The following is a 20,096-nucleotide window of genomic DNA, read 5'->3' as shown; positions in this document are numbered from 1 at the left end:
AACAGATCTTTTATCCTAAATCCGAGCACTCGAAATACCTGAACCGAGTCCGAACTGATACATGTAAGTCTATCCCTACTAGTAAACAGAGACAAAAGCAGCACTAGTTAGTACCACAGCTCTATCTCCCTCCAATTACTGTTATGTTGCGTGTGAACCAAGCATTCTGGCTCTGTGTCTAAAGCCCATATTATCTAATGATTAATGGGCCGTAATGGACCTTATTAAATACATCACAGATTAAAACTAAACATTCGTTACAACAAGAACAGAACAGCCTGACTCGGCGGTTCCGACCAAGATGTCGCCGCAGCCACCGCAACGTATTGGCTTGCCATGGCCCGAGCTCAACGATGGTTTGACATACAAAGATGTCGTCTCATCTTCTGACTCAGGTCTTCCTCTTCCCTCCTAACTCTGTTGGATTAATAAAGTTTTGATTTTTTACTATGTTGTTTTTGTGATACAGAGTTAAGGACGGTGTCAGATTTCTACTACAGCAAGTACAAGAGCTCAGCTCCATTGCTTGGGTTCTACTCTTCTTCCCTCCTCCTCTACTCATCTTCTACGTTTTCATTCTTTATTAATATCTTTTTTTCTTCTTTCAGGTGGATTCAACGAATCCAAAACGGACAGGTTGCTCACTCTTTTCATGTAATTTCTTGCTTGATTCTTTAGAATTTTGTAATTTCATTTCTCAGTTCTTTTGGCAGATACAAGTTGATGGGGAAGTTGTAAAAGATCCCAACACACTCCTTAGGTTGGGAACTTGCTTTGTTGTTACAATAGGTCTAAGCACTAATAAAGAGTATTGCTTTTAGTAAAGGTTGTGTCTTTGTTTGTTTCTTCTGTCAGGAGTGGTTCCAAGTTAGTTTACCATAGGCTTCCTTGGAAGGAACCTGACACGCCTCACTCGCTAGATATTTTGTATCAAGACGATCATTTGGTAACTTCTTCTCCTTCTGAAGACAACTTTAAAACAGTCTTTTTCGATTTGTTTAAAGTTGTTTCCTTTTGCGTTCTTGCTGCTATCTACAAATAGGATTGACCAATGCGACTTCTTGTTCTTGTTTGTGGTCTGCATTTGGTCTTATAATATCATTTTGTTCTTTTAACTTGGAGTGATGTGGACTTCATATACTGCAGATCGCTTTAAACAAACCGTCTGGACTCCAAGTGTTGCCAGGAGGGCTTTTCCAGCAAAGAACTGTGTTGACGCAACTGCAGTGGTGTTTTGGTGAATTACACCCTGTTCCTGTACATCGACTAGGGAGAGGAACATCAGGTTAGCTTATAAACCAACTAAGATTCAAGTATTCTTCACGCCTTGATAAAAATGTTGAGCTCTTCACTGGACTTACCAGTTTACATTGCAAAAGCATCTTTACAATGATCTTTATCTCTCTACTGGGGACTTTGTTAAGATATATTTATTTCATTTGTTTCAACGGATGGACTCTTTTCTCAGGTATACTTCTCTGTGCTAAGACAAAGCTTGCAAAAACTAAACTTTCAGCTTATTTTGCTGAGGGGACGTCTCTTGTTGGGTCTGGGTGAGTTCGTTCATACATGATTTCTGGCTTATATTTTTGTTTTACTCGGCTCATTCTTGAAAAGATCTTTGGTGTTATATCATTTAATGATAACAAGTCCAATATTGTAGCAAAGATTCCAAAGAACATGTATAATATTCTAGTCCTTTCTGAAAAGGTGTCAACTAGTATCTAACATAATGAGGTGTAATCCATGTTACCTGTCTGAGAAATCATCTATCACTAGAGTTCATGCACTACTAAAAGGTGATTTTGAAAAGAGTACAAAAGAATGGATCTTAGTTTCCTATCTCAGTTAGCACCTTGTCTATGCTGGCCACCACAATAGCCTACATGTTAAAGAGTTTTTTCTTTGTTTTGAAGTGCACTTTCCATTACGTTGTACTAATATTAAGTAAATTCTTTCAGCAACATGGGTCAAGAGTGTGGAGCCGTAAGAAAAATATCAAAGATATATCGAGCACTAGCAAGTGGTATAGTTGAAGAAGACGAGGCAAGGCCACTTTATTACTTTGCCATGATACATTTATTTCAAATGATGCAACTGAGATAGCCCCCTCTTGACGATGGTTCTTTGTTATTTTTAACATTTTGAAGGTAGTTATCAAACAGCCTATTGGGGTGGTTCGATATCCTGGCGTAGCAAAAGGATTATACGTTGCTTCTTCGGAAGGTTAATTCTAATAACTTAACACCATTAGCTAGTGCAACAGGATAATCCACAGTAATCTAAAATGGTTTCGTGATTTTGCTCTTGACAGGCAAACCTTCTTTCAGCAAAGTAATCGTTTTGGAAAGGGACAGGCAGAGAGATTGCACGCTGGTTAAGGTTGTCATCTTATTTCCAATATGTCACACAAGGATAAAAGCGAATGAGATAGTAATACCAAAACGAAGTTCTTAAAAAAGACCTTGTTACTAATGCAAAACAGGTGGAGATACAATCTGGAAGACCACATCAAATCAGGATTCATCTTGCATACATTGGACATCCTTTAGTAGGTAAAACTTCTGTTTCATTCATTAGTATCTAACAAGAAAAGTTGGATACGTAGCTTTGAGAGACATGATTTACATGGAGTCAGTATCCCCATGCTTTCAATCTATTTGAAGAGACTTGTTTTGCAACTTATAGTTATTTATCAACTAGGCAATCCTGGAACAATCTAACTAGCTGCCTTCAGTAGAACATTGAATAGAAAATGATGCTGGAAACACATTTCAGTAGAAAAATGACTTAGTCCTGTGATGCTTCAACTAGCTATAGCTGATTCTAGGACATGAGTTGTTTGTGGCATAGTTTAGGAAGGTTTTGCTAGACATGAGTTTTATTTTGGCAGTCGTCTATGAAAGAAATGGTGATTTTTACAGTATCTCAGTGCAAGTCAGCAAACATGAAATCTTAGCTTACATGTTGACCAAAATGCAGGGGATCCACTTTATGTTGCGGGAGGACAACCAAAGGGTGTTGATCCAGATCTTGTAGATGCTACTACTACTTCTTTTGCTGAAGATGGGTACAAATTTGCATTTTATTTTTGCATTTTCCAATACATTTTTAAGTTTCCTTGAGATCAAGGGTCTGAAATTAAACAATATGGAGCTAACTAATGTAGTACGATGCAATGGGTAGTTTCTTGTGGAGTGTGAGTTGGGACTTCTGTTGGGGAATAATAATATCGAAGCACCTTAGCTGAATATTTCCTTGCAGGGGCTACCAAAGACCTAATCAAGCTGTTCCTGGGGATTGCGGATATCATCTTCATGCACATGAAGTAGAGATACCAAACCTGTTGAACACTCGTAAGGTATATAAAGCCACTCGTGCTAATGCCACAGTAATCAAATAGCTGAACGTTTTTTTTGCAGTTGTCCACATATCTAAATCAGCTGATAAATCATGTCTGCAGGTTGTAAAGGTAATGGCGCCATTACCACCAATCCTCCAAACAAGTTACTTGGCAGAAGAAAAAGGCCTTTCTTCATGCAAGTTAAGTTGAGTTAGTCTTTCACCACACAACATTAGATGTTATTCTTCAAGAGTTATCTCTCTTTCCATGTTATTGTCAGCAACAATACAAATACAAACATCAGCTATGGATTTTGTGGAGGCACCTAACTTAAGTTGAACCAAAAGAAGGAAAACAAAATGCCTATAATGACTGACATTTCTAAATTAAGAAAAGAAAAAAGGACACAAAATGAGATGATATGATACATGATGACAAACAAAGAACTCCAAAACAAACTAATAGTAATGATCCTAAGAAGTTTTTGGTTCACCTGGTTGCTTCTGCTAAACCATTTACCCCTTCTCCTATGTTACCTTTCATCCTTACCGCTAGAGACATCTGCTCTCTCTTCGATATGCTTCCCAAAGCTCAGAATTCCACTAACATCCAGCTGAATCTCTTTGCTACTAACAATTTGCTGCTTAAGATGCGTGCTAAGTGCTTCGGGGTAACTTGCAAGCAACTTGGCAGACTCTGGCAAAGATGTGAGCACGGTTTGGATGTTGCTGCCATCCCAGAAACTGTAGCTCGTAATAGGAACATTCTGAAGGTGTTGCTGATTAATGTACTGAAGGTCCCCGCTCAAGGTTGATGATGACCTGATACTTCCGCCTGGATTTTGTTTCTGCTTGCTTCCATTATCATCTGCGGTTAGTACTGTGCCAAACAGCTTCACATCTCCATTCTTATCGAGCCTCTCAGAATCAGATAAACTAAACGAGTGGCTCCTGCTATGACCAGATAATCCATCTTTATGGAATACCGTCAGAGGCTTTGTAGCTGAGCTAGTACACTTTCTGAGTGAGAAACCTTCACCTGTATGTTGGGTATTCACAATCAAATCAGATTTTGACCTAATAATCCTGCTCGGATCTTGTGTGAATGATCTCCAAGGAATTTGACAAGGTTCCGTACTAGTAGCATTTAATCGACCACTCTGCTCAGGTTTCACATGGCCTACAATCCGAAGCCTCCTATCCAAATTCAGATTGACCTCAGAAAACTGCCAGCCCACGTTATTTGTTTGGACAACAAGAGAATTTGATAACTCGGACTCTGTATGGCAACTTGGATCTCCTTGTGGTACACTGACGTCGACAAGGTCTTCCTCAATGGGAACGTGGTGCAGACACTCAGGGTACCTGAAACTTGAAGGTGCAGCTTCAGCCTCAAGGCCATAATTTATGGCTCTGTTTGCAGCTTGGATTACTCCATCCTGTTGCGTTGAACTTTGATTAGGCAATGCAGTACCTTCACCTCCTGAGCCCTTGTGCGAGCTTTCTGTGGGTGTCTCTACAATTGTACCGGAAAGAGCGCTTGCGCCACAATATAAGGGGTCAGAAGATACAGCGATAGGTGTTAAATTACCTTCATCTATTTCCATAGACAGTTGATCACTGCTCTTAATTTTCTCCGCAGCGACAGATGTCAAATCACCTTCATCTATTTCCATTGACATTGGATCATTACTGTTAATTTGCTCTGCAGCGTGACACTGGCTCTCAACAGAATCATTGTTTACCAAATCTCTGCAAGGTTCCGAAACTAGACCCGGACAGTCCCCATTGATACATGCATTGTTCACGAGACTGGTACCATCTTTCAAACACAATAATGTCAGCCCAATATCTTGTTCCGATCTACTAAGGCCGGCTTCCACATTTGCAGAGCCTGAATGATTAGCTCCCTCCTGATTCATGTTAAAAGGTGAGGTAGGCGAATTCAGACCAATCTTGGCGCTAACTCCATCATTGCATATGGCAGAATTACTCTCCATGGCACAAGGATCCTCCAAGTCGCTTCCACCAACACCCTCATTGGCATTATCAACACTTGCGGATGTGCTAACATTTGCAGATCCAGACTGTCTACATTCCAACCCAAGGCATTTCCGAACTTTGCTAAAGAAAACCCTACACTGATCCGGAGACCTTGTCCTGACGAAGCTTGATAATGAAGCAAAATTCTTGCCAAATAGCGAGAACCCCTGTATAAAGGCAGATCTCTCAGCATCGGTCCAATGAATAGGTCCCGTTTCTTCGCAGCTCTCTTCGGAACATGAGTCCTCGTCTTCATTGCTGTTCTCATTTTGTGTAGAATGAGATATCCGAGGTTTTTTTGCAGCAGGATCAATCTTCAGATGATACATACACTCCTCTCTAGAGTTTATCTGCTCTGATGACAAAGGACCAACAGCTACGACATCTGCACCAAGATTTCCATTACGAGGGAAACCGAAACTGTGGGAGCACCCTTCAGAGTACTTGCCATCATGCTGCAATGAACTAGAACTGCTGCTACCTCTAAGGGTAATCCTTTTGGAAGAGATCTGTCTGGTTGATGCAACCTTGCCTGCGTTTGATGCTATGATGGAGACGGCACCTAAAATATCAAGAGAGGCAGCCCCCATCTCACGATTCCACTTTTTTCGTGGCGCCAACATGTAGGTGTGTTTCCCTTCTTTACCATAACCACACTGCTTCTTTATCTTCCCAAAACTATCAGACTTGTGGTTTTTGTAGTAGTACTCGACACAGTCCGCAGTTGTCTTCTGAGAAAGATGTGACGCAATTTTCTTGAAATCCTTCCCGTGCATTGCTAGCATATCCAGGAAAGTCTCTTTCTCCTCTGGGGTCCAAGGATTAATTTTTGTTCTTTCCTTCTCAACGTCACATGGATCTTCAATCATCCCATTACTGGAGATAAAACGTGACCTCGCCCTCTCTTTCTCATCCAAAATCATCGCAGGCATTCTCAAAATGTCTCTAAAAGGCTTTAAACGGGTACCATTTTGTAGTTTTTTCATGTAACTTACGAGCTCTGTCGTGGACGCTACACTATCCCTTCTCTGAGCTGCACGCGTATAGTAAACAGTTATTAGACGTCAAAATTCGATGAAAAAGACTTAAATTTATTTGTGATCACTGTCCAAAAAATTCCCGAAGCAATCTTTTGGACAACAACTCCTACTTCATGCCAGACAAAGACACACCAAGGAAGACTTAAAATACCAAGAGAAAAAAGCAGAGAGAAAAGAGATTGTGAATACATTACCTGAAGAAGAAAGCCTCAGGCGTAAAGGTTGGGGAAGCTTCAGACGCCCACTAATTTTGGCATTCGGTAGCACTTCGGTTCTTTTGTTAGACTTTGGTTGGTACTTTGTTAAAGCTAGTTGATGCAGATCTTTCTTCCATGCGAGCTGAAACGCTTTAAACCGAAGTAGCAAAATTTTCTCCCTAGCTCTCAAGAGCTCTATCCTATCGGCAATTTTTTCTTTGACATGAGAATCAAACTGTCTTTGACGTACGCCAAGGAATCGCGAGTCATCAAACGAACTGAATTCTCTTGGAAGTAATTCATTAAATACTCCAGATGATTCACTGGCATATATCTTATTGGTAGATAATAACTTAGCACAGTGCAAGTCTTCATTAGAAACCATATCATCAGCACAAAAAAGGTCAATAGCTTCCTGACTGGCAACAGCAGATGTGTTAATCGCTTTGGAAGAAGCAACTACCCTGACAGACGGCATGCGCAAACTATCTTCATTGCTTCCGACAGTGGCAAAAGCCTGGGGTAGAGACTTAACTTCTCCAGGACTATCTTCAAATATTTCAACAGGAGCCTTGGCTGAAACAGCCTGATGAACAGGATCTCTAACCAGTGTTTCAGCTACAGAGGAAGCTACTATCTCGGGGCCCAAAATACAAGGAGATTCCTGCTTCTTGGACACATTTTCATCCCCCTGACAAAGGTATGAACTGGGTTCAACAACACGGCACTGTCTTCCACCTTCAAGTTTTAGTGCCTTCTGTTTGTTTTCAAGCATATCAATTTCAGACTCAGCCATCTCCACAGCTTTCAAAATATCACCTTTCCAGGCAAGTAATTTGTTCATTGATGTCAACTGAGCGGAACTGAAATCACCTATAACAGGATCATCAGTACCAAGCAACTCACTGAGCAAACAGCCAAATCGTTCCATTGAGACGTTATCAAGCTCCTCTATATTGATTGGAAGTCGTTCAAGGTAATCACTAGACACGGGACTTGGTGAACGGCAGATGTTACTGACATCACTAGCACCTATGGCAGCCTTCGCAGATGATTTATCTGCAAACCCTGCACACACAAAAATAAAATTAGATGGTATGTTACATTGTTCTTTGCAGAAAATAAGGGGTGAATGTATACAAACAAGTGCAAGACATGAAAAAAAGAGAAGGGAAATCAATGTTTACAAGATCAGATATATGACAGAAGAGCTCAAGTAATGGGAAAATCATGCAGATATATCCAAATAGCAGACAGAGTAATGTATTAAAAAATGTACTGTACCTGGTGATGAACTGCAATCTACAGAAGATGGAGTTGTAGGTGAGCCATAACCTGGAGCAATGGCTGCTGTAGGACTTTCACCAGCAATATTTTTGTTCAAAGAATGCAATTCCCCTGTACCGTTTTCCAACAAAGCCGTTCCATCCTCGATTGTGTTAACATCAACTTTCTTATTCTCATATTTCGCCAGGCCCTCCCCCCACCCAAGACGTTTCTTTCTAGAAATCATCTCCTCAGACAGGGTCGTTGTGGCGCATGCAGTAGCATCTCCTGAAGAAGATTGCGTCGCAGCAACAATTTTAGGAAGAACTTTCTGCTTTTGATCGCTGGAATCACCAACCCCCAAGCTTTTAAAGCTACTTGAGTGACTAAAACCTGAACTCTGAGACGAAAAACTCCCAGAACATACTGGAAGTTTCCCAATTGCTCCCAGGGAACTCTCCTTCCCACTTTTCATGGTACCTTCTAAATCACTGACTCCACGTAACCTATTATCTTCCATGTTTTCCAGGTGAAGCTGTTTCCGAGTCCCCTCTAGCTCTGCATGGCGGATTGGAGGATCTAATGAATTATCATTAGCTAACCTTCGAGCATACATCAAACCATTGGATTGATTTGCAGTAGAACACTCCTTATTTTCATAACTCTTTTCCGAAGTAGGCCGTTCAAACAAGCTAAGACAGTCAGAATGAGGATCTATAGGAAGTGAAGGCCTTTGATCAGAAAATTTCGGCTCGTTTTTAAATTTGAGAGTCTGAACCGGGTTACACATCTCAATGTCCGGCTGATGAGTGGAGTTGGGTGAATCCGAAGAGTTCACCAGAGTAGAATGCGTATCTGAAGCATGTAGCGGCCTTTCATCAACTGACCTCCGACCATTTCTAACACCACATGGCCTCTCAAAAGCTCGAGAAGAGCCGTTGCTCATCTCCAATGTACTGCACTTCTCCTTCTGGCTTAAAGGAACCCTATCATCCCTGCAATTCCTGGTATATCGCCAGTCTCCACGTGGTGCTGACTGTCTATAGTAGTCATGACTAGACTCCTCCGCAAACTGGTACCTTCCGCCCTGCTTACCATGACCTTCAGAAAATATTGAAGACAAAGAGGAAGATGAAAATTAGAAACTCTGCAAGAACCATATTCATCCAATTATTAACTTCTGAAAAGGGTATCTCTCCACGATACTGGAGACAAGACTTTGATAATGACTAAGGAACAAAGTTACGATCTTTCATCCTATTCTTAGATTAATGAGCAAAGGGCTACTAACTCAACTGAGATAACAAACTAGTCTTGCCGGCAAACTATATCTACCTGAGTGTTAGATTCCAATAAATAAAAAAATTGCTCCTTTTAAGAATAGCCTCATCAATTCACTTGGTATCGATCTTCAAAGTTGTAGTATGCTCCAAAAACCCCCCTAAATAGGGATAAGACAAGAACTCAATATAAAAGAAACATAATGAAGATAGGCCTCTAAATCAGCAATAAAAACAACACGAATCGGCAGATTCTAAGCCCTAATAAGCGAGAAAAAGATGACAAGGAAGCAAGCAAGAGACAGAACAAGGGAGAGGATGTTAAGTCACTTACAATTAGGCCTGCGGAAGTCACCAGATCCCCAACGTGAATACTCGCGGGGAACATGGTGAGAAGAAGGAGAATCAAAAGGTGGCTCGGAGGGCCTCTCACGCTTCCTTGGCCTCAGGAGCTCCTTCCGATCCCAAGATGTGTGATCCTGCGGCCATACTGGAAGTTTTCCAACTGCTCCCAGAGAACTCTCTTTCCCACTTTTCATGGCACCGTCTAAATCACCGACTCCACGTAATCTATTATCTGGCATGTCTTTCAGGTGCGGTTTCCGAGTCCCCTCTAGCTCTGTATTGCGGATTGGAGGATCTAATGAATTATCATTAGCTAACCTTCGAGCATACATCAAACCATTGCATTGGTTTTCTGTTTGACACTCTTTATTGTCATAACTGTTCTCCGAAGAAGGCCGATCAGAATGAGGATCTATAGGTAGTGATGATGGCCTTTGATCAGAATTGTTATGCTCATTTGTAAATTTGAGTGTCCGAACTGGGGTACACATTTCAGGCTGATGAGTGAAGTTGGGTGGAGGATCCCAAGAGTTCACCAGAGCAGTATGAGTATCTGAAGCATGTGGCGGCCTTTCATCAACTGACCTCCGACCATTTCTAACACCAAACGGCCTCTCAAAATCTCTAGAAGATCCGCTGTTCATCTCCCATGTATTGCACTTCCAGTCCTTGTGGCTTAACGGAACCCTATCATCCCTAAAATTCCTGGCATATCGCCAGTCTCCACGTGGTGCCAACGGTCTATGGTAGTCATTCTCAAACATCCGAGCACTGGACCGAGAAGATGTGTAACCATGACTAGTTTCCTCCTCAAAGTCGTACCTTCCGCCCTGCTTACCATTACCTACAGATAATATTAAAGACAAAGAGGAAGATGAAAATTAGAAACTCTACAAGAACCATACTCATCCAAATACATAATATAAACTAAAAAGTATCTCTTCCAAACTTTGGACATTTACTGCTGAAGGAAAAAACTAGAAGTATAATATTCCCAACAAGGATATACGAACCAAATTCTAGGAGACAAAAGAATCCCACACATGGGCTCCAAATTAAAATCTAGCAGATGTAAGACACCCACAAAACAATACCTATTGTCATCAAATTCTAAACTAAACTAACACCAATCCACAGTCCTGTAAACAGGTCGTGTAGGATAATGACTCAGGAGCAAAGTTAGGTTCTTTTTCCTATTTTCAAATTTATAAGCAAAACAAGAAGCTAGCTCAATCGGGATAATCAGATAACAAACTAGTCTTGCCGTCAACCTGAGAATTAGATTCCAAATAAAATTAAAAAAAAATTGCTCCTTTTAAGAATAGCCTCATCAATTCACTTCCTATCGATCTAACCCTAAATCGAGATAAGGCAAGAAGAACTCAATATGCCTTTGAAGCGGCGGGAGTCTAAGCCCTGAGAGAGAGAGGAAAGCATACAATTAGGTCTGCGGAAGTCAGAAGCAGATCCCCAACGCGAAAACTCGCGGTGAGAAGAAGGAGAAGGAGGCGAATCGAAGGGCGGTGGTGGCTCGGAGGGCCTATCACGCTTCCTTAGCCTGTGGAGCTCCTTCCGATCCCAAGATGCGTGATCCTGAGGCATCAAACTATCGAGAACGATGATCGCATAGATAGATAGAGGATTAATAACCCTTTCACCACACTCCAAACGAGATTAAGAAGGAGGCACGAACGAGCTTGTAATCTTCTTCAGTACTGAGAATCCACCGGTGAAGAGGCTTTCCTTGAGTCGTGTAGCGATTTGGTTTTATTATTCTCTGTAAAATTGAGCTCCCAACAAGAGGATGGAGATAGGGAGAACGATGAAAGAGAAAATCCCTGTGACCTTAAGACGCCTATTAAACTCTTTTTCATTATCTTTTTGGCGTCCGCTACTATTTAAATGATTTTACTTTTATTTTAAAATAATAAAACAAAAAAAAAGAGAGTAAATAAATCGAAGTTAAAAAAAAGTGTTATTTACTTTAACTTTTATTTTGGGCAAGACTTTTTCTTTCTGCATTCGAAGAACTAAACCAAAGTATTAAACCGATTAGGGTTACTAATAATAATTATCATTATCTCTGTTTAATGCATTTTAATCATTTTAAATTAAAAACTTAAGAGCTGTCGTTGACTTATGATACAGAGGCTCATATAATAAACTTTTTTTTTTTTGATCAAGTGGCTCATATAATAAACTTTAAGACAAATCTTCCAAAGTAGCAGATCTTTGGTCCTATGTCGCATCAGGACAACATAGTTCTGTCTGTTTTTTTTTTCGAAATCAATCGTCTCCGTTTGATCTTTACTTACAGCTTTGCGTAGTTTCGTAATGACTTAGAGACATCTGCAATCGAATCACATTTTAGAAATTGATCGATCTGTATAGTATTCAGCTTCACAAGAACGGCCTTTGATTTTCTTTGTGAGCGTTTGATCTTCAAAGCTTTGATGGACTCTCTGAAAAAGTTAATAGTCTCAAAATCCTCTATTTGAGTTTCTTCTTTTGCTGCTATCATTCATACATAGCCTTATGTGTTTGAACAAGCAACTGCTGATGATGTCCTTGAATAAAATGGGTTTTTACTCATGATTCAAACTCTGCCTTTCTCAGACGAATTCAGGTAAGCGTCTTCCATCTCAGTGCGAAGAAAGTTTCTGAAATTGAGATGGATTAATTGCTTAGAGGCATGTGCTTAGAAATTTGAGATTGAGAATGTTCAAGAGAGCTAATAATCTCTTGGTATAAGGAATTGTAAAACTTCCTAAAATTAGTGAAGAAACATCCAGAACTGTGGTTGGTGTTACTGTTGTGAAGGGAGACTAGAGTTTGTAGAAGTTGTCAATACTCAAATGTTTTAGAAAGGAGAAACAGTATGGACATCAACGCAGAGAGAGCCTTAACCATATAACTGAGGAGTCCTTAAAGTGGGTCTTCTCAATCACAGAGCTGTATAGGCAACTCTACCAAACTCGGGAGTGGTTCGTTTTTGGTTATTTTGTTTTAAATATGAAGACGTGGGATTGTGACTGTATTATTAATTAGAAATTGTTTGTAAAAATGTGCAGAGTTTAGTTGATCCGCCTTTAGCATTTACTGGATTCTAGTCTTGTGAACCCTGAAATCTTAATGCATAGCTTGTTTCATTGTTTCTGGTATCAGCTTCATGGTTTGTAGATATTTGTATTCAGTGTAGAGTTTATCACTCTTCATAGCTTGTTGAACTTTCGTTAGGGTCTTATTTATCTTCTCAGTTTAGACATTTTGACTGACATTCTATTTCTCAGCGGACTGAGCAGGTAGAAGAAGCACAAGAAGGATAGAAAGATGAGGCGTGATGAAGAAAAAAACAAAAACAAAAAGAGATGACGCATGACTCTGATTCTGACTGAATTCAACTGTACAAGTGCATTGTCTCTTCTACAAGATTTCAAAATCCTTCGCTCGATTCGTGTTCGAATCCTATCTATACGTTAAGTTTGTTGAATATTGATTGATGGAATTCATTTGGAAAACTGATGTAATGTTTGTTAAATAAAAAACATGGATATAGTGATTTGATGCAGTAACAAAACCAGACACATGTTTTAACTCATCTGCTTGATTAAAACATCAATTTCATCACCATCCATTGGCCTAGAAGAAGCCTAGTCCGCCAATTTTCCCTAAGTTAAAAAGCATATTATATACAGTTGGAAACTGATTTTATTATTTTTTCTCCTTTGTTTCCCCAGCATATACATTTGTGCATCTCACTTATACAAATTAACGGTTTTGTGTTGAGCTTCAATATCCATTACACTCACAAATTCTCATTTAAAGTCTCTTACTTTTGCTCATATAGTCCCTATAAAATGTGTTTTATCCCAGATTATCCTCAAAACTCATAGCATTACAATTACAACACACATAAAGTTAGAAAATCAAAGTACGCTTCTGCCCCTGAAGGTAACTCAAATTCCCGCTTGCGCCTCCCGACAGCCGCAAACTGTGTTCTGTCTGTAAGGGTTTTAGTCCCCATTTGCAAAAAGATGGCTCGTGAATTCTAATCTCTCTTCTTCTTCTTCTTCTTCTTCTCGCAATCAAGCAGGTAAACCCTACAAAACATTTATCTTCTCGCTTTTCTCATCTCTTCTTATTCTTCTCTATCAATTGAGTTCTTTAGCTATTTGAACAATTCAATTGTCCTCTTTCTTCTCTCTTTAATCTGTTAAGAACTTCGTTTCGTGTGTTTCGAAATTAACAGTTCTTGTTTGGAAATGATGAACTAACCGGATCTAATGTAATGTTTTGTCTGGTGACTCTGGTCCTAACATAATCATCAACTACTCTCTTCTGCAAATAGGAATATACAAAGATGCACTCTTTAAAGACTACTTGCGCTGGGCAGATATTTGCTCTCGCCAAGCCACATGACTCTGTAGGCAAGAAGACTCGTAATCGGATTCCCAAAGAGGAGAGGAAGACACTGGTCAAATCTTTCATCAACAAGTATGCAAAAAGTTCATTCCTTTTTCCCCTTATAAAGTGTTCTCCTCATTGTAATTGGTGGATTGTTATTTTTACAGGCATCAAAGGCTAAACAATGGGAGCTTTCCTTCACTTAGCCTCACTCACAAGGAGGTTGGTGGCTCTTTCTACACCATTAGAGAGATTGTCAGAGAGATCATCCAAGAAAATAGAGTCCTTGGTACTACTGACTTGATTCTTGACAGCAAAGGCGGTGATGATGACCAGTTGCAAGATCAAACTCTTTCAAGATCCACTGTCGTGATGGATCCTGTGCCCCCTCTATCTTTGTCTCCAGATGGATTACATTCTCCATCCGAGCCTGTGGAGGCTAAGTCACCTGTAAACGGTGGATACTTTAACTGTAGCAAGGCTGGCCTGGAAGTTAATGGACATCAACTTTCCGAATCGGTGGGCTCTTCTACTGACGTATCCAGGACTCAGGTAGCAGCATCATCTTGCAGTGAAGAGATTGATACCAAGCATGATGATGATGGGGAGACAATATGTGATAGTCTTGACGTCAAACCCCAGGATAAAGAAGTCGAGGTGGATAACAAAGACATAGAGTTACATTTCGTTGAACTAGAAGGCAAAAACCTTTTGAACAATAACCAAAGTGGGAAAGATGATAAAGCAGAAATCAAGGATACATTAGGCACAATTGATTTGTTGCCAGAGGAAACAGTTGTTGAGGCATTCTCAGTAACTTCTAGTGAGTTGGCTAAAGTTTGTGAGGCTGGGAAAGAAATTGAGGCAAAGGTGGAAAATGATAGCAGCACTGAAGATCTTGTAGAGATTCCTTCATCCATTTCTGCTGTACCTGAAGAACAAGGGACTGAAGAAGTCATTGTTGTTGGTCAAATGCCAAATCATGTCTCTGTCACTATAGAAAAGAAAGTTGAAGTGAAAGCTGTGACTGGCAACATCCATGACACTAAGGAATTTCGTTATGGAAGTTTAACAACTGAACAGCCAGTGCCAACATCTGGTACTGAGGTAAAGCTTTTCCCCAAGTATATGTTTTGTTTTTTTTTACATTCAGCAGGTTGTCCTGGTTCCGTTATGTTAGTTGCACTTATCTGTGAACACCTTGTTTGAGTTTAGGATAATGTATTTCATGATTATGGATTAAGAACATTGATTATAGAATATAGTCGACGTCTTGAATCTCTCTAGCTGTTTTGGAAGTTCATGTATGCAAATCTTTTAGTTGATTGCTTCTAGAAGCAACTGTGTTAAACGATGAAAATTTTATAAACATTTTGAGTTGTGTAACAGTCTGGAAGTTGTAAGAACGAGATAGCAAGGAGTGAAGTCACAAGCGTAGAGAAGGCAGCCGTGGAAAAAGGGAAAGTCGATGCTTCGAGCTCTCAGAAAGGAAACGTTGCAACGTTAAACCGAATTAAACCGTGAGTTCAACAAACTCCCCCTAGTCTTAGTTATGCTTTGGTATTGTGTTTTGGTTCTCCAGAGGTTTCACATGCATTGCCTTTCTTTCTTTCATCTTTTTCTGTGCAGTAAATCGTGGAAAGGAAAATCTAATGTGGAAGGACATGAAACAAACCCCCTTTTGGCAGTTCTGAAATCGTTTTTGACAGCCTTTGTGAAGTTCTGGTCCGAGTAATAATATATTATAGAGATATGCTGTTTCAGTATTAGTAGTTTTTGTTACTGAGAGTTGCTAAGGTTAAAAGATGAGATATGGTTTGCAATGTACTGTACTATTTTTTGGGTGTTGAAGGGTTAAATCATATGAATGTAGTTTAATCCTCAAGAACATTTCAAGACACAAAACGGATCTAAAAGATCATTGATCTCAATTTGATTTATCTTGTTTGTTGCATACAAAAGTTGAGCCTAGGTTGGTCAGAAACAAGTGCGTTGGGTTTGGTTACACCACACGAACTGAATGAAGCAGCAAAACCCGCCACTTCCCAAGGATGACATGCAATGCAACCAAACAAGCTCTCTCATTCTGTTACAGCGGCTCAATTTTCATTTTGGTTATTTAAACAGAGACCACAAGCTTTTGTTGCTTTAAGCAAAAAATGAAAAAAGAGCCAACAACAAAGATGATGAATGGTGGTGGTGGAGTTGAGTCAAAGCCACGCAAAGGCCTACTTCCTGATTACCTAGGATCTGTGAATATGAAATACGTGAAGCTTGGATACGTTTACTTGCTCTCTCTTTCCAACACCTTCTGCTTCTTCCTCCCTCCTTTTCTCCTTCTCTTCATCTTTGTTTCTCGGTTCCTCCCAATCTTGGCTTACCCTTTATTTATCTTCTTGCTTCTTCTCATTTACCACTTTCTCACTCCTTCATCCTCTGTCTTCCTCCTTGATTTCTCATGTTACCGCCCGCCTGATCATTTCAAGGTCATGTCTCTTTCCTTTTCAACATTGTATCTCTCTCATTCTCATTGTTTGCTTTTGTACAGATCACCAAAAGCGACTTCATCGAGCTGGCAATGAAGTCTAATAACTTCAGCGAGACTTCCATGGAGCTTCAAAGAAAAGTGCTGGAGCAATCAGGCATAGGAGAGGAGAGCTACATGCCAAGAGTGGTCTTCAAGCCTGGCCACAAAGTGAATCTCCGCGATGGCCGTGAAGAAGCAGCGATGGTGATCTTCGGAGCTATCGACGAGCTTCTTGCAGCCACCAAAATCAACGTGAAACATATCAAGATCCTGGTGCTGAACTGCGGAGTCCTCAACACCACGCCTTCTCTATCGGCGATGGTGATCAACCATTACAAGCTTAGGCATAACACGGAGAGCTACAACCTCGGTGGTATGGGGTGTGGAGCCGGAATCATAGCCGTTGATTTAGCTAAAGATCTTCTGAACGCTCATCAAGGCTCATACGCTTTAGTGGTGAGCACTGAGATAGTGAGCTTCACTTGGTACTCAGGCAATGACGTCACCTTGCTCCCACCAAACTGTTCCTTCCGGATGGGAGCAGCTGCGGTCATGCTCTCTAGCAGGCGTATCGATAAATGGCGCTCCAAATATCAGCTTATGCAGGTGGTCATAACATATAAACATTACTCTTGCTCTGATCTTTGTTTTGACGTATGAGACTATTAACAGCTGGTGAGAACGCATAAAGGCATGGATGACACAAGCTACAAGAGCATGGAGCTGAGAGAAGACAGAGAAGGAAAGCAAGGACTGTACCTATCTAGAGATGTAATGGAAGTAGCTCGCCACGCACTCAGAGCAAACATTACAACGCTTCGTCGTCTTGAGCCTTCTTTTCAGCATATATGCGTACTGGCAACGAGTAAGAAAGCTCTTGACGAGATTCAGAAGGATCTCAAACTGACGGAAGAGAACATGGAGGCGTCGAGGCGGACGCTGGAGCGTTTTGGGAATACGTCAAGCAGCAGCGTATGGTACGAGCTGGCTTACTTGGAACACAAGGGGAAGATGAAAAGAGGAGACAAGGTTTGGCAGATCGGTTTCGGGTCAGGGTTTAAATGCAATACTGTTGTATGGAAAGCCCTTAGAAACATTGAACCTTCAAGACACAATAACCCATGGAATCTCTGAGGATTTAAGTGTATGATGACTAACATGAATAAAGTGACTCATTACTAGAAATAATAAAGATTGCATTTGAACATATCTCTGATGCTATGGGATCTTAAAGAGATGCAATGTGCCCTTGACATTTTTATTATCATCATCATAAGATAAAAGCTGAACTTAACTAGTTGACACATGAAAGGATGAAACTATACAACCTTTTATACATTGCGTTGTAGCAAAAAGTTGCAAAGCATAGAGGAGAAGAAAGTAACCAGCTTGAAGCACTCTCTTAGACACAAATGGTGCTATCTGGAGCCACAATACCCTCAAGCTTCCATCCACCAGGTCCAGCCATAGCAAAAGCCTGTGGTATGCACAAATATAAAGAATTAGTTTTTTTTTCATATTAAAAGAAGCAAGTCAGGAAGAAGAAGAAAAGAATACAAACATCATCCCAGGAGTTGCCAAAAGCTAGAAGCAAAGCAGCATTGCAAGTTTTCAACTTTACAGAAGCACCAGAGAGCATGGAAGCTGCTTCTTCCCATCCCTTATTATGCCCCATACACCTGTGCAAAAAATCATATAAGAAACGAGATAACACAGCACCAAGGATGCACACAGTTACTAACATACATGACAGTGGTGATGTCAGGGGATGAGTATTTGGAGATGATGTGTTGAAGATGGTCGGCGGTTTGGCCGTCCATAGCAGCAATGGAGTAAAAGCTAGGGATGAAATGTACATTTGCCTCCATAAAGCCATCAACTTGCGCTTGCATTGACTTCAGCGTCTCCTTAGTCCGAGTCGCGTCGCTGTGAAATAGAATAACTTTAACACTCAAGAACCATAATGAAACTTGAGAAAGCTGAGGTTTTTGGGAAATGACCTGGAGAGAATGAGTTGGGGAAGCCAACCAAGTGAGGAGAGGATTTGAGCAACTTTAGCAGCATCGGCTTGTCCGGTCTTAGTTAGAGGACGATCATGGTCTATCATTTAGAGAGATGTAGAGAGATCAAGATTGGGTTTTTGATTGATAAGAGAAAGAGAAGAAGAAGAAGAGTACCTTTGAGGGAAAGATGGTCCCAGGAACTGTGAGCGTGACGGAGAAGGATGAGGCGGCGAGAGATTAGTGATGAAGGAGAAGCAGTTAGTTCGGTGGATGCACGAGGCGGAGCTGTTGAGCAAGAAGTGGTGGTGGTCCGGTTTTGGCCGGAGAAGAAGAAAGGAGATGGACACTGGAAGCTCAGCATCGCATCCTTATCTCATTTAATCTTCTGTCTTAAACTGATTTTTCCGGAAACAAATAGTGAAGTTTTTTTTTTATTGTCTTAAAATTGTGAATTATTATGTTTAAATAAAAGGCTATTGGTTTGAGATGATGACTAAGCAAAAGAATTCGATTTTTTTTTGGGGTTTTTGCCAAAACTAACCCACAACTTGATTTTAATTCCAAACCTATACCCAAACTTGAATCAAATGCAAAACTAACTTAAAAGCCTAGTGAAATTACAGCTCAGCCCCTTGTGACCAAACAAAAAAACAGAAGCCATTTTTACGAATATAACCCCAGTAAATCGTCTGAGTCGTCTGAGATGTTGGAAGTCGTCTGGACGACTGAAGTGTAAGTCGTCTGGACGACTGAAGTGTAAGTCGTCTGGTACCAGTTTATTTTAAAAATAATTTATAAATTTTGTAAAAAAATATTTTGATGCGTAAAAAATAAAAATCAAGTAATTATAAACAGTTTTAACTGATATAAATTAAGATATGATAAAATTGATTTGTTTTGAAGATATATGAGTGGAAGTAGTGAATCATGAAATACTTTGGTTTAGGAGTTTGGCAAGCATATGTTGTAGTATTGTATGTATTGTTAGGGTTAGATTTTGGAAAACTAAAATGTTTTTTTCAAAAATTAGTTTTCACCTATATGTGTTTATTTCTGTGTATAGTAAACATTTTTCAAGTTTGATTTGGTTTTATGAAGTGTTTAATTAGATAATTAAGTTTAGGGGTTATGTTTAGGGTGTGGACGACTTATATTTCAGTCGTCTGTTAAATAATTTACCCGGACGACGTATATTTCAGTCGTCCAGACGACTTACTTGTAAGTCGTCTGGAAAGTCTTCTATTTTAGTTTCCCGCTAAAAATATTTAATTTCCCGCTAAAAATATTAAACTCTTCTGGACGACTTACATGTAAGTCGTCTGTTTTAATTTCTTCACCAGACGACTGAAATGTAAGTCGTCCAGGAAGTCGTCTGAGTCAAAAATATTTAATCTAATTGGATTTTTTGTCTCCCTATATAAAGAAAAATTTACACATTCTCTCTCCTCCTCTCAAATGGCTGCAACAAAAATGTAATGTTCATCATTCTAAAACTCTCCAACCTCTCTCTAATCTCTTTGACTTGAAAACACCAAACTTTATATGAATTTTTCAGTTTTGTCTCATGTATTTCTTACTAATCTATCTCTTTTGCAGGGTTTTAATCAAATGGTACTCATCTTCCACTAATTTAGAGGTAGATCTATTAA

At 40.0% G+C, this 20,096-nt stretch overlaps 5 protein-coding genes across 7 annotated transcripts; 3 read left to right on the top strand and 2 right to left on the bottom strand.

Annotated features, from left to right (window-relative positions):
- The first annotated feature begins 68 nt into the window (after nucleotides 1–68).
- On the top strand, nucleotides 69–3,703 carry LOC103860749 (RNA pseudouridine synthase 5). 3 transcript variants are annotated; one of them, XM_009138415.3, is made up of 14 exons: nucleotides 242–395; nucleotides 470–530; nucleotides 609–636; nucleotides 714–760; nucleotides 856–946; nucleotides 1,147–1,285; nucleotides 1,469–1,553; nucleotides 1,962–2,046; nucleotides 2,151–2,226; nucleotides 2,315–2,382; nucleotides 2,486–2,555; nucleotides 2,983–3,070; nucleotides 3,265–3,361; nucleotides 3,464–3,677. In XM_009138415.3, the coding sequence occupies exons 1-14, from the start codon at nucleotides 302–304 to the stop codon at nucleotides 3,551–3,553; spliced, it is 1,119 nt and encodes a 372-aa protein (XP_009136663.1). In that variant the 5' UTR covers nucleotides 242–301; the 3' UTR covers nucleotides 3,554–3,677. The 3 variants fall into 3 exon arrangements, with proteins under 3 accessions (XP_033144779.1, XP_009136663.1, XP_033144778.1); XM_033288888.1 differs by having other exon boundaries at nucleotides 69–395; nucleotides 470–636; nucleotides 3,444–3,703; XM_033288887.1 differs by having other exon boundaries at nucleotides 470–636.
- Nucleotides 3,581–11,473, bottom strand: LOC103860750. Its single transcript, XM_009138417.3, has 5 exons — nucleotides 10,953–11,473; nucleotides 9,503–10,357; nucleotides 7,907–8,989; nucleotides 6,620–7,690; nucleotides 3,581–6,418 (listed from the first exon to the last, which is right to left on the bottom strand). Exons 1-5 carry the CDS (start codon nucleotides 11,113–11,115, stop codon nucleotides 3,876–3,878), a joined length of 5,715 nt encoding a protein of 1,904 aa, XP_009136665.1. The 5' UTR covers nucleotides 11,116–11,473; the 3' UTR covers nucleotides 3,581–3,875.
- Nucleotides 11,474–13,392: 1,919 nt separating this feature from the next.
- Nucleotides 13,393–15,855, top strand: LOC103860748. Its single transcript, XM_009138414.3, has 5 exons — nucleotides 13,393–13,606; nucleotides 13,862–14,007; nucleotides 14,085–15,024; nucleotides 15,307–15,437; nucleotides 15,547–15,855. The coding sequence occupies exons 2-5, from the start codon at nucleotides 13,874–13,876 to the stop codon at nucleotides 15,650–15,652; spliced, it is 1,311 nt and encodes a 436-aa protein (XP_009136662.1). The 5' UTR covers nucleotides 13,393–13,606; nucleotides 13,862–13,873; the 3' UTR covers nucleotides 15,653–15,855.
- An 82-nt stretch (nucleotides 15,856–15,937) lies between these two features.
- Nucleotides 15,938–17,651, top strand: LOC103860746 (3-ketoacyl-CoA synthase 15). The gene is made up of 3 exons (XM_009138411.3): nucleotides 15,938–16,403; nucleotides 16,466–17,050; nucleotides 17,117–17,651. The coding sequence occupies exons 1-3, from the start codon at nucleotides 16,077–16,079 to the stop codon at nucleotides 17,576–17,578; spliced, it is 1,374 nt and encodes a 457-aa protein (XP_009136659.1). The 5' UTR covers nucleotides 15,938–16,076; the 3' UTR covers nucleotides 17,579–17,651.
- On the bottom strand, nucleotides 17,604–18,884 carry LOC103860747 (uncharacterized protein At3g52155, chloroplastic). The gene is made up of 5 exons (XM_009138412.3): nucleotides 18,622–18,884; nucleotides 18,445–18,544; nucleotides 18,191–18,370; nucleotides 18,006–18,123; nucleotides 17,604–17,921 (listed from the first exon to the last, which is right to left on the bottom strand). The coding sequence occupies exons 1-5, from the start codon at nucleotides 18,806–18,808 to the stop codon at nucleotides 17,847–17,849; spliced, it is 660 nt and encodes a 219-aa protein (XP_009136660.1). The 5' UTR covers nucleotides 18,809–18,884; the 3' UTR covers nucleotides 17,604–17,846.
- Nucleotides 18,885–20,096: the final 1,212 nt, after the last annotated feature.

This window comes from Brassica rapa, chromosome A03 (assembly GCF_000309985.2).
Source record: "Brassica rapa cultivar Chiifu-401-42 chromosome A03, CAAS_Brap_v3.01, whole genome shotgun sequence".
Taxonomy (NCBI): Eukaryota; Viridiplantae; Streptophyta; class Magnoliopsida; order Brassicales; family Brassicaceae; genus Brassica; species Brassica rapa.
Note: the sequence above shows the minus strand (reverse complement) of the source record. Positions and strands in the feature narration are given on the sequence as shown.